Genomic DNA, 15,127 nt, shown 5'->3' on the forward strand with positions numbered 1-15,127 from the left:
GTGATGTTTTCCGTTTGTGGCCCCCCAGCTTAGTGGGCGCATATTATTTGCACCCCCAGACGCACGGGCCATATTTTATACATTATGATTTAACGTGTAATGGCAGGTGCTCTGTAACTGGGGGCACAAACGGAAAAGATCCGACTTCTGTTTGAGAACGCTGACTTCTGTTTTGGAATATTGAACTTTAAAAGTAGTTTAGCTACTAATACATAAAACTTAGGAATACTCAAGGTGAAACAAGAAGGTGAAATTAGGAATACTGAACGTGAAATAATCGGAATATTACCTGCTGGGTGAAAGGTGAAAAAGGGTCATTATGAGACGTTTTCTTTCTATAACAGTCTTTTCTCGCTCATCAAACTACAGTAACCACCCACCTAAGCCCCCATCACTTAGAGATCGTAAAACACGAAGCTTCTACTGACTATGTATTTTATGAAAAATTTTTGTTTGACCGTTTTTGACTTTTGCGCTCTTGACTTTTTGCGTTTTGAATCTCAATTTCTCTCTCATTCACATTGACGACAATTTAATACTAAAATTTAAATGATATGTGCGCCGAAACTTGTGCTATTTTTTTACTTTAAATCTTAAAAGTGGTATAGATTAACCTCTAGTCCGGATATTTGAAGCCCACTAGTGAATTTCTTTGTCGCCTCCCCCCCCCCCCGCACACACACAAACTGAAGAAGGCTGCAATTGATTAGAGCTCACACTAGCTGTTTGGGAGCAATTCTTCCGGCGTTAGTCGGCTATGTTTTTTATAGTTATATTGATACAGCTATTTTTACAGCGGTAGTTCAATCGTAACTATTTTCTGTTAAACTACAAGCTATGTTACTCGCTTCGAGTTATATTTTCAGCAGCTCTGCTTTTATTGAATCGATGTACTAAGGATTTGTTCTCTGTCCGTTGATTTTTGTTCCAATTTTCAAAAGGGGGAATATATATATATACCAGGCCGGCTTTTTTCTTCAATGATTATTTCACTTTTTATTAACGAATCGAATCGTATAGAAAAAGCGACACCATTGTGCAGCCCTTAAAGGCTAGTTCTTTTTTCAACCTCCGTACTTCATACATGAATTGATCTTGGTGTTTATGCAGCTCCAATTGATTAATTTTTCTTAGCATTACAATGTAGTGGGATTTCTGCAGGAATTCTTTATATGTTTTCGCTTCAAATAATAAGAACATGCAAAGTTTTTTTTCTGAAGTAGGATTTTTTTCAAACTGCTGCCACATACTTGCTTAAATCAAATCTATCAAATAAAATTAATGAAGGATTCTATACGACCATAATTAGCCCGAGTAATCAAATGTAGGGAATTTTTACCAAGAAGAACAGAAAAAGTTATTTTGAGAAAATCAGCTTTCTGAGGTCTAATATCCGAAAAAGAATACTTCAGTTTTTCAGTACGAAAAATGTAAAAAAAATTTTACTTTTATACTAATTTTTTTATTTGTCAAGTAGATTTTCCACCAATTTATCTTTTATTGTGTTTGATTAATAGCCGCACAGCGATAGCTGGGGCTATTATTGCCCTTCTCTTGAGTTTCTTTATTTCGTCGTCGCGATTTTTGTTACGACCATATGACGCCACAACCACTTAAAATCTGCTCTTTGTTCATTCGTTCATGCAATTTCAACTGAAGTGCGTGCGTGACGTCATTTTTTGCTCTAAGTGGAGCGAGTTTTTTTGTTCATTTGCGTGATTAAATTTTCGGTCATACTTGACTTACCTCACTCACAAAAATGACTTCTTCACTTTGAGTTTTATTTACTTTAATTCAAAGAGATAAGGTCAAATGGGTGTGTGTCACTTTAAATGAAGGTTATTAGAGCAGCTAATAGAGGCAGCAGAAACTTATACAGATTTTCAATCAAAATATAACATATCAGCCTTCAATGAGAAGACAAATTTTTTTGGTCTGTCTTTTTTACTGTGTTTTTGAGACGGCAGATCTACGAAGCTATTGCGGCTATTTTCTAGCAATCTGCCAGCTATGTTTTAAATTGTACAAAATCGAGGTATTGACTTTTTCAGTTTTCATAATAAAAATGTAATCATGGTTGCTCCAAAATATTGCTTCAGTTTGAGTTTTGCTAAACTGATTTTTCACAAACTTCAGACGTATGTTGGAAAACTATGTGCTAAGCACAGTCTAGCACGAGCCGTTGTGTTGTTTTAACGAAAAGCATAATTAACAGAGGAAACATTTAACTAAACTTCCGTTGTTCACACCGAAATCTTTCTAGTTTTCATTTATCCGGGTAATGTTAACCATCGATTTGATCCTGAACATTATCGCTAATCGGGTTTATCTGTTAGACATTATTGAAGGGCTGATCTCTTCGGGAGTTCTTTTGATTTTTCATTCATCATCCGTGAATTTGAAACGGTGCTAAAAATTCGCTCGATTTTTTTCATCCTCTTACTTGGTTTTTGAAGCTGTCTTTAAGCGAAAACGCTTGGATTTGTAGCATCAACTTTGTCAATAGAATGAACAAGGAGGCTTAGTAATGTGCGCTTGCACATAAAGTTCCGACCCTGCTCATCCGCATTTTTGGCATAAATGTCTACCAAATGAGGAACAGTTAGAAAACTCCCAAAAAATTTGTCTTTTTCGAAAAATATATATATATGAAAAAGATCGCCTCCGAGGCAGATAACTCAGGAGTATAAAATGCCGCATTAGATTGATGAGATCAGACCATTATTAAGAAAGCCAGTCAAGACAAACAACAAAATCAAACAACAATAAACATTATTAACATCCAATCCAAATCTTTGTGCATTTAAAAAAACTTATTAGCAAGATCAAAATAGCGTCAGATAAAACTGAAAGTAAACAACTGGTACTTCACTACAAAACGATATGGGACCACTCCATAATAAGGCGCGAAGGCAATTAGACAAAAAGAGGAAAAACAGCGGGGTTAAAAATTGACTTAAATTTTTAAAAACAATTAGTTTAAAAAAACTGAAAACCATTAGATGGCAATTGAAAACATCCAACATGTTTATGATCACAAACGCCTCTATATAAGGCATTAAGATCCGTCTTCATTCAATTTTCTATGCAGTTACAAAAAAAAACAACAGACAGAGACAACAAACATAAATTCAATTAGAACTTTCGAGAAAACGCTGTCGAAGCCCTAAAGGCATGTTTGGCCCCTCAAAAAGGTTCAATATGCCCGTTCCCAATATTGTGTTATACGGGCTCCGTTTAATGAGAATAGGTAATAATCAGACAAAAAGAGAAAAAAGTCAAAATTATGTAATACTTTGTATTTTTCGAAAACAATTATTTTCTAAGTCATGAAAGCCATTAGCTACGAAATAAATAACTAGGATCCTTTATTCGTCCAAGGGAAGAGCTTGAGTTCGGTAATTTTTCAAATTATGTCTCACGCCTACAAAAGGAGCGTCAAGTTTAGACAAAAATTAAAAATTAGTTTATTTGCGAAATACCTGTGTCGAAGCCAGTAAATGCATATAAATCCTAAATTATTAGATTGTGTACGCTTGGACTTTGCCTTGACGACAATAATGTCATAAGTGACCTGTAATTAATGAGACTAGATAACAAATAGAGAAAAACAACACAAGTTAAGTAATGTTTTCTATTTTAAAACAATTGTTTTCAAAGTCATGAAAGCCATCAGCTACCTGCAGAAATCAGAATATAGGCTTTGTTTAATCTGCAATAACAAACCATTGAGATCTCTCAAAGTCCTAGAAATTTCATACGATTAAAAAGAGAAAGTAAAAACTACAGTTAAAGACAAATAAAAAAAAATTAGTTAAATTATTTGACAAAGGGGTGTCGAAGACGTTAAAACTATAATCCATGCCTATAAAGATTTTTTTATATTCCACTGTGGCTTCTTTTGACCGCCATCAAAGCAATATGTGAACTTTCAATATTGTGATAGTGTGACAAAACCAGAAAAAAAGGTGAAAAATGGGCCAAGAGAAAAATGGTGGCAAAGTTGAGTGAGCCATTGTTTACTTAAAAATCAAACATTTTTAAGTCAAAACGACCACAAAATATTCTGGGTAAAGAAACTAGATACATTAATTGGGAACTGCTTATGAAGCCATTTGGACCTTCCAAAACTGAACTTCAAGAATTGTTCTTTCTTTAATTAACATAAAAGGATCGAATTTAAAAAAAATAGACAGACTGATTACACACAATCCGAATTAATTTTGGATTGTAACAGTCCATGTTTGGACCAAAAACCGGCTTTGCTACTGCTGTTGGTCCATAAAGAACACTCAATTGTTTCGAATATTATAGATCTAGATAATTTGTTAGTTAAAAGATCAAAAGTAAAAGCTGCGTTTTTGATTATCATAAAGTTGGCAAAAAACACCAAAATTTCTTTTCCAGAATACTTTCAGTGGAAGTGGAACTACGACTTGCTCCCTTTGTAGCTTACAGAGATTGTGTTAGATGTTTTTGGTTGTGTACTTCCGGCAAATTTAATCAACGTTGACTAAAGAAGCTTATCTCGGGCAATTTTTGATGAAAAGAGCTGAGTTTTGAAATATTTAGCCAAAATTTTAGCCATAATAATAAAATCAAAATAGTCAACAATATTTCCGTCTTTGAAAATAAAATCAACAGTACTGTTGTTATATTATTACAATTTATATATATATATATATATATATATATATATATATTAGCAAAATTGACGAAATTTTAAGCAAAATTCAGGAAAATGTAATAAAATACGCAAATCGGTCTAATATGCACAATTAATTTTTAAAACACGATAAAACTCGCTCTCGAAAACGAAATTCAAAAAATCTTTTTTGATTCAAATTTTACGCTGGACGAGTTTTTTAATGATACCACTCACAACTCTCTACGATGAATTATCGATCGGTCAAAATTTTACTGAACAAAAAAAACCGAGTTGAGTATATAGTCCCCCCCCCAAGAGGGGTCGGAACAATTATATGTGGTCAATTTTTTTAAGTAAGTAGATTCCCGAGGCCAATTTCAGATTCAATTTTAATTGTTTTACGGAATCTTTGAGATATATTTTTGTCGCCACAAAGCGGAAAGGAGCCATTTTGGTTCTTTTATTGCAGCTTTTAAATGCACATTTTTGCTCAGCGTCTTCTTTTACTCATTGACATTGAAATGCAGTTGAATTGCGTGATGGTTTTTAAGAATAGACGACTGCGTCACTCTAATTTACTTAAACATTAATATTGAGGTCTCTTGAGGTTATTTTTAGTATTTTTAAGGTTGATAAAGAATTTTTAAGGTTGATAAAGGTTGGCGACTGTTAATAACGGAGGCTTAGCCAATGATGAATCAATGTTAATATTGGGGTTGAGCGAATGAAATGAGATAATAAGTGGATTGCGTTTCTCAAATGAATAGAATAAATTGATCGGCACATCGTCAATTCAGATGTCTTTGTCGCTTGTCTCCTACATACTTCAGCAATTAAATTTTACTGCTTTTTTACTATTTTTGCTTTTGGTTGTTTCTTCGGCTTCTTTAATTGATTTGGTCATAATTGTTATGTTATATCTGAGATCGCCCAAAAGTTTGCCATTTTTGCCAACAGTTTTTGTCAAATTGAAGGCAGTGAGTTGTTTATCATATTTTTTTACAGGCAAGCTACGTTGATTTTCCGCGATAATTTGAGTTTATAGTCTAAAAGTTAATTACGAGCTTTTACATGAAATTTTTTATAAATTTTCGCTTAAGAAAGAATCAAGTTGAGGCTAAATTAGGAAATTTATTGGCTTGTTCAAATAATTTATCTATTAGAATTTAATCATCTAAAGGTTTGGCGAATGACTCAGCGGTAATGGGTTGTTTTTGTTCATATTTGTACCATACAAATGCATACGCGGCAAACTTCCCGTTGGTCTGTTTGCCATGTTTTCCAGTGTTTGTTGGGCAATTCCGAAATCAGAACTTGGTCTTGGCATTCGAATTTGATCGTGCTTGTCTTTTGTAGGGCTTCTGACTTCGTCGTTTCGTGTCTTTTTTGGTATCGTCAATGTTTTAATTTCCGAGTCTATTCGAACTGTTTCGTGATTTGGGTTGTGTTTGTTATTGTTCTCAGGTTGTACAACATTGTTGTTATTATTAACTTTGTTTTGTTGACTTTGATTGAAGAATTCTTGAGTTTGTTTTGTTAAGGTTTGTGACTCCAAGATGAATGCTTGCTTCTGTTTGGATGGTGTTGGCACTCTTTCAAGGTCTACAAAATTTGGTTGCTGGATCGAATGGAAAGAAGATTTGATTCCCGGAATGGGTGTTGATTTGAAGTTTGAGCCAGGTGGGTGGTAGAACCCGCAGGGTCTGATGGCTTTGGGTTTGTATAGCGCAGAGTAGTGTTTGTTGATTGTGGTTGTCAACAGTTGACTGGAGTCGATAGTTGAAGATGTAGATATTATGGGGTTGAGATTGATCGGGGTCATTTTGACAGAGGAGCGCAGCATTCTCTTCTTAGCCTTTCGGGTACTTTCATTGATAACGGCTATCAGTGCGACTGAAAAACAAATAACTGAAATTTCACTTGTTTACATCTAATAAATTTAAAACAATAATTTAAAAGATTTCGTCTTGGAAAACAATTAGTTTATTATTTCACATGTAATGAGAGTTGCCATAGTGATCCATTTTCAAGTTGATGTTCATAGCCATTTGAGGATGTAACAACATTTTAGTCGGATCTTTTCATTAACTCTGTATGGTGGATTCAAATAGATCAAATTGTTGGGTAGAATTTTTTTGTTTTGGAGTTTTCTCTTAAAATTGCAGTATTTAGTTTTTGAAAACAACTCGGCCAATTTATTAGGAGTATTTGAACGGTTTTTTGTTTTTCGTTTGCTCTGCAGAGAGGAACTCACCTGTCGTTAAGTAATCTTAGGAACACTTTTTTTTCGTAGTTAGTTTCACCTAATTAAATGAAGAGCTTATGGCTCACAGAAAAGATATCTACCTGTTGACACTGCTTTCATTGTGGAATTTAGGATGCGTTTATGAAATCATTTAGGCGACGCTTTCAGCTTTATTTTAACTGAGAGAAAAATTTAATTTGAAGCAATTAATTCAAATTTGCAGTTCGAATTAGTTCTATTGCAGTTCGCATTGAATTAAAATACAATTCTATCGATAAAAGAAATTGTGCGTTCAATTTCTAGAATCAGCGTAAATTGAAAGAGTCATAGAAGTTACATTGCATACTTTTTAATTGTTCTCGTAGAGAAGCAATTATTGTAAACGTGTGTCTTTTTTTTGCAAAATTTTTGCTTGACCGTTTGTACTTTTCGAGTGACTTTTACGCCCCTGACTTTTTGTGAGTGATCTAAAATTCTCTCTCAATCACAATTTCAAGCAGCTGAACTCAATTGACGTCAATTTGATACTAAAAGTCGAATGAAAAGTGCGCCGAAACTTGTGCCATTTTTCACTTTAAATCTTAATAGTGGTATATCTTAACCTCTAATGTCGTTATTTGAAGCCCACTATTGAACTTCTTAGTCCCATTTAGGCTCCGCCTCCCCCCGGACTGAAGGAGGCTGCAATTGATTAGAGCTCGCACTAGTTCGAGAGCAATTCTTCCGACGTTCAGTCGGTTATTAATAGCCGCACAGCGATAGCTGGGGCTATTATTGGCCTTCTCTTGGTTTTTTTTTATTTCGTCGTCATGATTTTTGTTACGACCATATGACGTCACAGCCACTTTTTGTTCATTCGTTCATGCAATTTCAACTGAGGTGCATGTGTGACGTCATTTTTCGCTCTTAGTGGAGCGTGTTTTTTTGTTCATGCGCGTGATTAAATTTTTGGTCACTTTTGATTTACCTCACTCTCAAAAATGACTTCCTCAATTTGAAATTGACTTTTATTTATTTTAATTCAAAGAGATATGGTCAAATGGGTGTGTGTCACTCTAAATAAAGGTTATTTGAGGTCAGCTAATAGAGGCAGCAATAACTTATACAGATTTTGAATCAAAATATAACTAACAGGTCAGCCTTCAATGAAAAGACGAATTTTTTGTGGTCTGTCTTTTTTACTATTTTTTTAGCCTGCCGATCTACGAATCTATTGCGGCTATTTTCTGGCAATCTGCCAGCTATGTTGTTTGATTTTGTCGGAAATTAAGGCTGAATGTGTTTCATAGTCCTTTAAAATTCCTTGTATGAGCGTTAAAGCCGAGCTCATTAAAGTGTACTCAGTTCTTTCTAACAGTTAGAAAAAAACCAGACAAAAACTGATTGCAATGATCGGGAATTGTTGTTGAAGTCATTTTCTTGATTTAAAAGTTCTTGACTCCTGTTTTAAGTCATTGATTTTGCTGTAAGTGTTTGAAAAGGATTCTCAGCTTCAAAATTTGTTTCCAAGAAAGAGTTAATTTATAATTAGTATACAAGTTAGTCCAAGTTATGCTACCAAATTTAATGTAAAAGTATTTCAAAAATTAAAATTTTAACATTGTCACCTCTACAAGTAATTTAAATGAACTTCTTCAAATCTACAGAAAATAACAAATGCTGAAACCTCACAGACCTCGAAATAAAGTTAATGATCCGACTTTCATTATGAAATGGGGAAAATTTATGCGGCCTGACTTTCTCCAAACCAGATCGGAAAGTTTTTTACGTATACGAGAAAACTAAAGCTAAAATGGGCAGCATTTGAAATATCGTAAAACGCAGATTTCAACCCTTGAACGTTCTCTCTAATCGACAATAGTCGCCCTCTCTAATGAGGAATTTTAGTTTATCTAATGATGTAAAATCAAATCTAACGGCTTAAACAACCATGGCATTTTTTTTTAAAAAAGAGTAATTTTTGGTGTTCGCCCGTTTCTGTTGTTATTTTTGTTTTTCTGTCTCTTAGTCTCAATGTAAGTTATACTTGGATTATTCCCACGTGGAAGGTGTCATTGGTTCTCCAATGGCTTATATTTCGAGTCGTGCGATTGCTTCAACTTTACTTTTACCCGACTACTTTTCGAAGAAGTTGGGCGATTTTAGGGATTTCGTCCGTTTTAATAGTTGCTATAGTTGCTTTTTTAGGTATATGACTTAGCATCAAGGCTTTCTAATGAGGCATAATGGATGGAGTTTATTCAATGATTTAAACTTGAGTCTAACGTTTTTAACGAGTTTTGAGATTTTTGAATACCGGTCTTTTGTAAAACTTGGTCTTTTGGAATACTTGTTTTTTTTTAAATGTTCTGTTGCATAATCTCGTTAATTACAGGTCTTATAGACTCTGTAATTAGAAGTTTTTGTGTTTAGTTCATCTTTTAAATTAAATTCTATCGGTTTTAAGGACTTAATCATTTGTTTTTTTGAAAAAAATACTTTTGGATTTCGCCTCCTTTTTTAGTTTTTTGTCACCAGGTCTCATTAATGGCAGGTCTTTTGGCTAGCTAATGAGGCCATCTTGAGCTCAATTGTTAATATCAGTTCAAATCTACCGGTTTTACTCACTAGACTCCAGTTGTTGAAAAATCTTAATCAGTTTTTGGATTCTGTCCGTTTTGGTAATTGTATTTTTTGTGGTTGCGTTATTTTGTCGCTGTAATGGAAGTTCTCATTAGCTCTATAAGAAGTCATATTCTATTTGGTCGATAGTTTTTTATCACTCAGTTTTACTAGTGCCACGTCCAACTCGCTCTCTTATAAATGTAATTTCAATTTATTCTATCGTTTCCGCTTATGTGTTTGTTTTAACAACTTTGAGGCAAGTTGTTTTTGAAAAATTTTTGCCTTTTTCTGAATTTAGCCGATTCTCATGAATGTTCTGTTTTTTTTCTGACGCTTGGGCTTATTAATGACGGGTCTGTTTGGCTTGCTAATGAGAAGAGTTTGGTATTTCTTAATTTGAATCTTGTTTGTTTTAACAAATTTGTTGCAACTTCTCAGATAATTCTTGAGAAATTGTGGATCTTTCCGTATTTCTTTTTTCTTTTCGCTCTAATGTATAACTTTTTTAAAATCTTGTTTTATGTTATTCTATTGCTTAGTCTTGTTTATGAGAGGTCTGATTTGCTCTCTAATTAGTGATGCCAATACGTTTTCTGCTGTAGTTCTAGTTTTTTGGTTATTCCGCTAACGTATTGGACCCAATTGGTTTAAAAGTTTTTCGTTCTTGATCGTTGCCTGACTTTATGTTACTTTTTTACATGGCTCCCTAACTGTTTTTCAAAAAGCTTATATTCGTTTTTTTTTAATGATGGTTAATTCTAAGTGTTTTTACGATTTCAAGTTTCAGTTGAGCGTCCATGATTTTGACGCCATTTATTTTGAATCCATTAGTTCAAATTGATTTGACAAATGGTCTCTACCTTGTGTCATTGGTTTTATACAACGTTTGTGTTGACTGTCTAAAGCCACAGCAGTAATGTGAAGATTTTTAGGAGAACTTTTTGAAGTGTAAATTTGAGGAAATTAGAAGAATTGTTGTTTATAGCTTTTTTAGAATACGGTTGTTTGTCCAAAGTAGCTTTTTTAGGAGGTTGAGAGTCAGCTATTTAGGTGGTTCTTTCTTTTGACCTGTAGTTGAGAACTTGTCCTGCTATGTTTCTTTTACTTGTTTAAACAAAATGTGGTGTCACTTCATCAATTTTGGTTGCTTTTTCAAAATTTTGCTTGAAATCTTTTGACGTGTCTTCACTGGATACACTTTTCGCTTATTCTGCTCAAAGTGACTTTAATTACCATTTGCTCTGCAAATCAATCTCAAGTGAACAGTTATATCGAATAACATCGAAATATAAAAGCGGGATAAACCTGTCAGTCATCCATTTCAGTTAATTGAAAACAAAATCATTGAATTGTTGAATATCAAAATAATTAATTTGCAAATGGATTCAGTAATTTATTATTTCTTCTCTGAGAGCCCAGGGGACAAGCAATGTCAAACAAAAAAAATCAGTTTGATGTTTCCTCAGTGACTAATTTCTTCTCTTCAATACATTAAAAAATTAAAGCGTTTTAAATCTGGTATTTTCTTAAAGTTTTTTGTAGCTTGCGTTCCGATAGTGCTATCACGTCATCTAAAGTTAATGTGTGCACTTTCTCTGCAACGCACAGTACTAGGCGAGCCCTATTTTTTAAATTTATTTTTAAAAATTGTTTTATAAAGAAAACGAAACCCCTCTGGCTGGCATCAAGCAGACCTTTAATTGAATCAATGTTGCTAGTCAACCTGGTTTTTACTGTCATGGCTGATTATACGCATCTTTTCTACAAAAAACTTGAGGTTCTGGATTGGAACATTGTGCAAGCGCTCATCGCCGACCCCTTAGTTTTCTTTATCTATTAAAACTATGTTTTTTTATTGCTTTAAAAGATATAATTATTTTTTAGCAACACTAATAGTTAGTGATACTACATGCACCGATAGCGAGGCCAATCGACCTGCTTCATGAAACGGCGTTTAAATTTTTATTTAAAACTATCTTGGTTATATGTTGAGTCTGAAAGAATGTTTGTATGCTTTGTCGAATTTTATTAACCTGATGTTTACATTGTATGGTAAACTTACTTGAGACAGCCATACATAGGAAGTTGATTAGAAAGAGCACAATAGTCTTCCAACCGAACCATTCTAACCACTCCAATGTAGTTGACAATACAAGTGCAAATTGAGACGACATGGAACGATCCTCAGAGGTCATGTAGGGGTCATACAGGTCATTGTGATCCTGGCTGGAGGTTATACTCTCAGTTGTACCGGCCGCGTTGACGTCAGTCATTTTCGAGTAAAGGATGTCAGTGGTTCATTTATTCTCAGGGTAAACAACTTGTTTTTGTTTGAAGTTTGTTCGAAAGCGTTTTATAAAAATCTTGTTTCTGTCCGGTCGTTTTAACTGTAATTGTTGCTATGATTTGAGCTAACACCGACAGTTAATGCTTTTTGTGGTGCATAAAATGTCGCTGACCAAGTAAGATTTTATTTTGATAGTGGAGCATTGAAGTTCCATGAAATAGTTGCTGTAAAATCTAAGTTTGAGCTAACAAAATTGTCAGGACTATTTTCAGGAGCATGTGGTATAGAATTTAGAGGACTACTTATTCTTTGAAAATGGTGCTTTATTGGGGACAATCAATAAATAATCGCGGGACTTGCTGAATATTTCAGAATCTCGATTGAATTGAAGGTACAAAAGCGAAAGTTTGCGCCTCTTGTATCGATTTTGGAAAGTCTGTCAAGAGCACAGTTTGGGAAACTACTTGATCAGCCAATAAACATGAACAAATAACAAACGGAGTGTTTGCAAATAGGGAAAAGAGGAATCTTGACGTGTTTGCTTGGGAGTTCGTTTACGAGGAGCAGATTGTTTATAACTGTTTGTTTGTTTGCTTGTTTACTTCCCAGCAAGCATCCACTTTGCTACTGTAGAGTAAAGAGGACACGGTTAGAGATGGAAAGAGAGATAGAGAAAAGAGAGAGTGAAAAAGAGCACATGCCGCAATAAATAATAATGAGTTTCCTCCTCCAGTCCCCAAAATGAAATGAGGCTATAAAAGTAAAGTGCAATAGATTGCGTGTACTGTAGGACCACCACCGCCACAACCAAAGGCACAACCAAAACAGTCAAGAATTGCAACTACCGCTGGTAACAACTGGCGTTGCTGGCGACTACTGTTTAACTAACTAATAAAAACGGTAATTGCCATGAAATTTTCCTTTTTTCAATCATTTGGTATTATAATGAAAGCTTTTGATGTCTAATTGGTCCAGGAACGTGCGACAATCTAGTTGCTGAAATAACAGTTGTTTTGGTAATTTTGAGGTAACTCTTAGGACTTTTTGAAAGCGGAGGTCAGAGCACATTGTGGTATATTCAATTCAGAGCACATTGTGGTATATTCAATCTTAAAATTATAACTTGTCTGGTATTTATACGTTGTTGAAGTATTTGTCATATTTGATTGAATGCTGATTTGAAAATTGAAGAAATCTTAGACAAATCTCAAATGTAATTCGCTGTTTTTCGGAGAAGTTGTCAAGTTCTGATTTTATTTAGCTCATGATTACTTCGTTCTTTACTGCTGAATCGCATTGGTTATTTAATTGGGTTCTATATTGTATACCATGACAGCTCTCATTGATGGACTTGACTGTAATTAGTTTGAAAAGTGACAGCTTGAGAAAAATTTCCATCTGCCTATCAAGTTGAAAATAATTGCCAAAATTTTTTAAAGCTTTGTATGAGAAAATGCATCGAAATTGAGCATGTTTTTGATTGAAACTGATGTGGTGTTCTTCGCAGTGAAGAACTGTTTCTTGAGTTTTCTTTGATCCCGCTGGGGTTTTATTATTGCATCTTTTATGTTAAGTTTTAAGCAACTTTTTAGTAGTCTGTTTGACCCTTTGGAAATTGTTGAACCTTTTTTTTAATAGATTAGTGGGCTGTGTAATTTTTGATGTCTATTATGCGCATAGTGACTATCTTGGTCAGTTATTTTTGTTGAAAACAATCGTGATATCATTATGCAAGCCTTTCGGAAAACGGTAAAAGAAGCATCCTAAGAAGTTTTGGGAAATCATTGTTAAAATTGAGCAATGTTTTGTTTAATTGAACGATAACGGGAGGGTACCTGGTTGGGATATTTTAAAGCGAGAATTATCAACACTGATGTACAAAAGGATGTACTGATGTTGATTTTTGATTATTGTCTATATTCCTTTGCATTCAATTGGTGAGCCAAAATATAACTCTAGTCGAGAAGCATCAAAATCTTAATTGTTATACTTTAAGAACATTATTGAGCAGTGAACTGTAGTGACTCTGCTTTTACGAACATAGGATAGTTTCATACGGTTTTGAATTTCTTTATAGTTTCATACGGTTTTGAATAGCTGAAGAAGGCCTTCGTTAAAGAATTGGGAAGACAACTCACGGAATTGAAATTTATCGAGTTTGATTATTCTGAAAACCTTTTTTATTTTTCTTCTTTTTCTAAACTTTCAATTTAATCAATGTATCTGTCTGATCGGAGATTGAAGTGCACACATAGACTTCTAAACATCTTACGTTTGGTATATCAGCAAAATGAATTTAAGATTGCTGTAGTCTTATGTATCCTCTTTTTGCAACAAAAGCTACTTAAAACTTTCCTTTCTCAAGAGGGAAATTTTTGAGTTCATAAAACTCTGTCAAGACCGTAATGTTTGTTTGTGCTGATTATGGTTTGTATGCTCAAAGAAGAGACGGGTACTACTATAGGGGTGTGAAAAAATATAAATGAAAGATGGTCATTTTCCACCCAGGGGTGGAGATATAGGAAACAATGGCAATATTCGAATAGGTGAAACGCCAATGACTCATTCTTCTATTTGCACTTTGGATTTTCTGACGGCTGAAGTAGAACAATACCAGCTAATCAACCCATTCTAACTGACAGTTATAAGTTATGTAATTCAATTAAACATAAGAAAACAATGTTAATCAAATACGATATAAATCTGAACACGTGTTTAACCTGATATCCACAGTTTCTCTGATCTTGTGTATTAGGTTATAGATAGCAGGTCAACTTCTAAAAACTGAATTAAGAATGAGAATTTATGAAAAACAAACGAATTCCTGTAAGACATCCGCCTTTAATGATAAAGACAGCCAACGGGCTTTTCTCAGATTTTTTGAACCTATAAAGTGCATGAACAAAGAGCAACACAAATAGATCCTATCATTTTGGTTCGGCCAGAAGAGAGAAATGCAAGAAAGCGATAGGGTAAGGTGTAACTTAATTGAATTAACTCGGTGAGAGGAGCCCATTTTAACAAGTGCATTTATGCCTGTGGGCGGAGGGGAATAGCGGGGCAGGTAACTGAGTTAATTTGAACTTGAGTTCCCATATTTTGTGTTGATTTTCAGAGAATGCGTAAATTGAGGTGCATTTACGGGAAAGGGACATGCTGTGTTTCAAGCGGCATAGTTTGCGTGAATTTTGCTCTGAATTCAATTAGGGCAGTGTTGAAATGTTAAAAATGCCTGTCTGGGCAAATGTAATTGGGTTAGAAGGGCGTTTTATTTTAAACAACAAAGTGTGTGATCGGTGAGACATTTGAAACGCTTTGGGCCTGAACTGTTATATTTTGAGCT

The 15,127-nt window shown here is 34.3% G+C and overlaps 1 protein-coding gene across 2 annotated transcripts; it reads right to left on the reverse strand.

Annotated features, from left to right (window-relative positions):
• Positions 1 to 5,686: 5,686 nt before the first annotated feature.
• Positions 5,687 to 14,892, reverse strand: LOC142337790 (uncharacterized). Of its 2 annotated transcripts, none has more exons than XM_075387309.1 (3): positions 14,505 to 14,892; positions 11,560 to 12,536; positions 5,687 to 6,541 (listed from the first exon to the last, which is right to left on the reverse strand). In XM_075387309.1, exons 2-3 carry the CDS (start codon positions 11,768 to 11,770, stop codon positions 5,823 to 5,825), a joined length of 930 nt encoding a protein of 309 aa, XP_075243424.1. In that variant the 5' UTR covers positions 11,771 to 12,536; positions 14,505 to 14,892; the 3' UTR covers positions 5,687 to 5,822. The 2 variants fall into 2 exon arrangements, with proteins under 2 accessions (XP_075243424.1, XP_075243423.1); XM_075387308.1 differs by having other exon boundaries at positions 14,399 to 14,892.
• Positions 14,893 to 15,127: the final 235 nt, after the last annotated feature.

Source organism: Convolutriloba macropyga, chromosome 4, assembly GCF_964194025.1.
Source record: "Convolutriloba macropyga chromosome 4, txConMacr16.3, whole genome shotgun sequence".
NCBI lineage: Eukaryota > Metazoa > Xenacoelomorpha > Acoela > Convolutidae > Convolutriloba > Convolutriloba macropyga.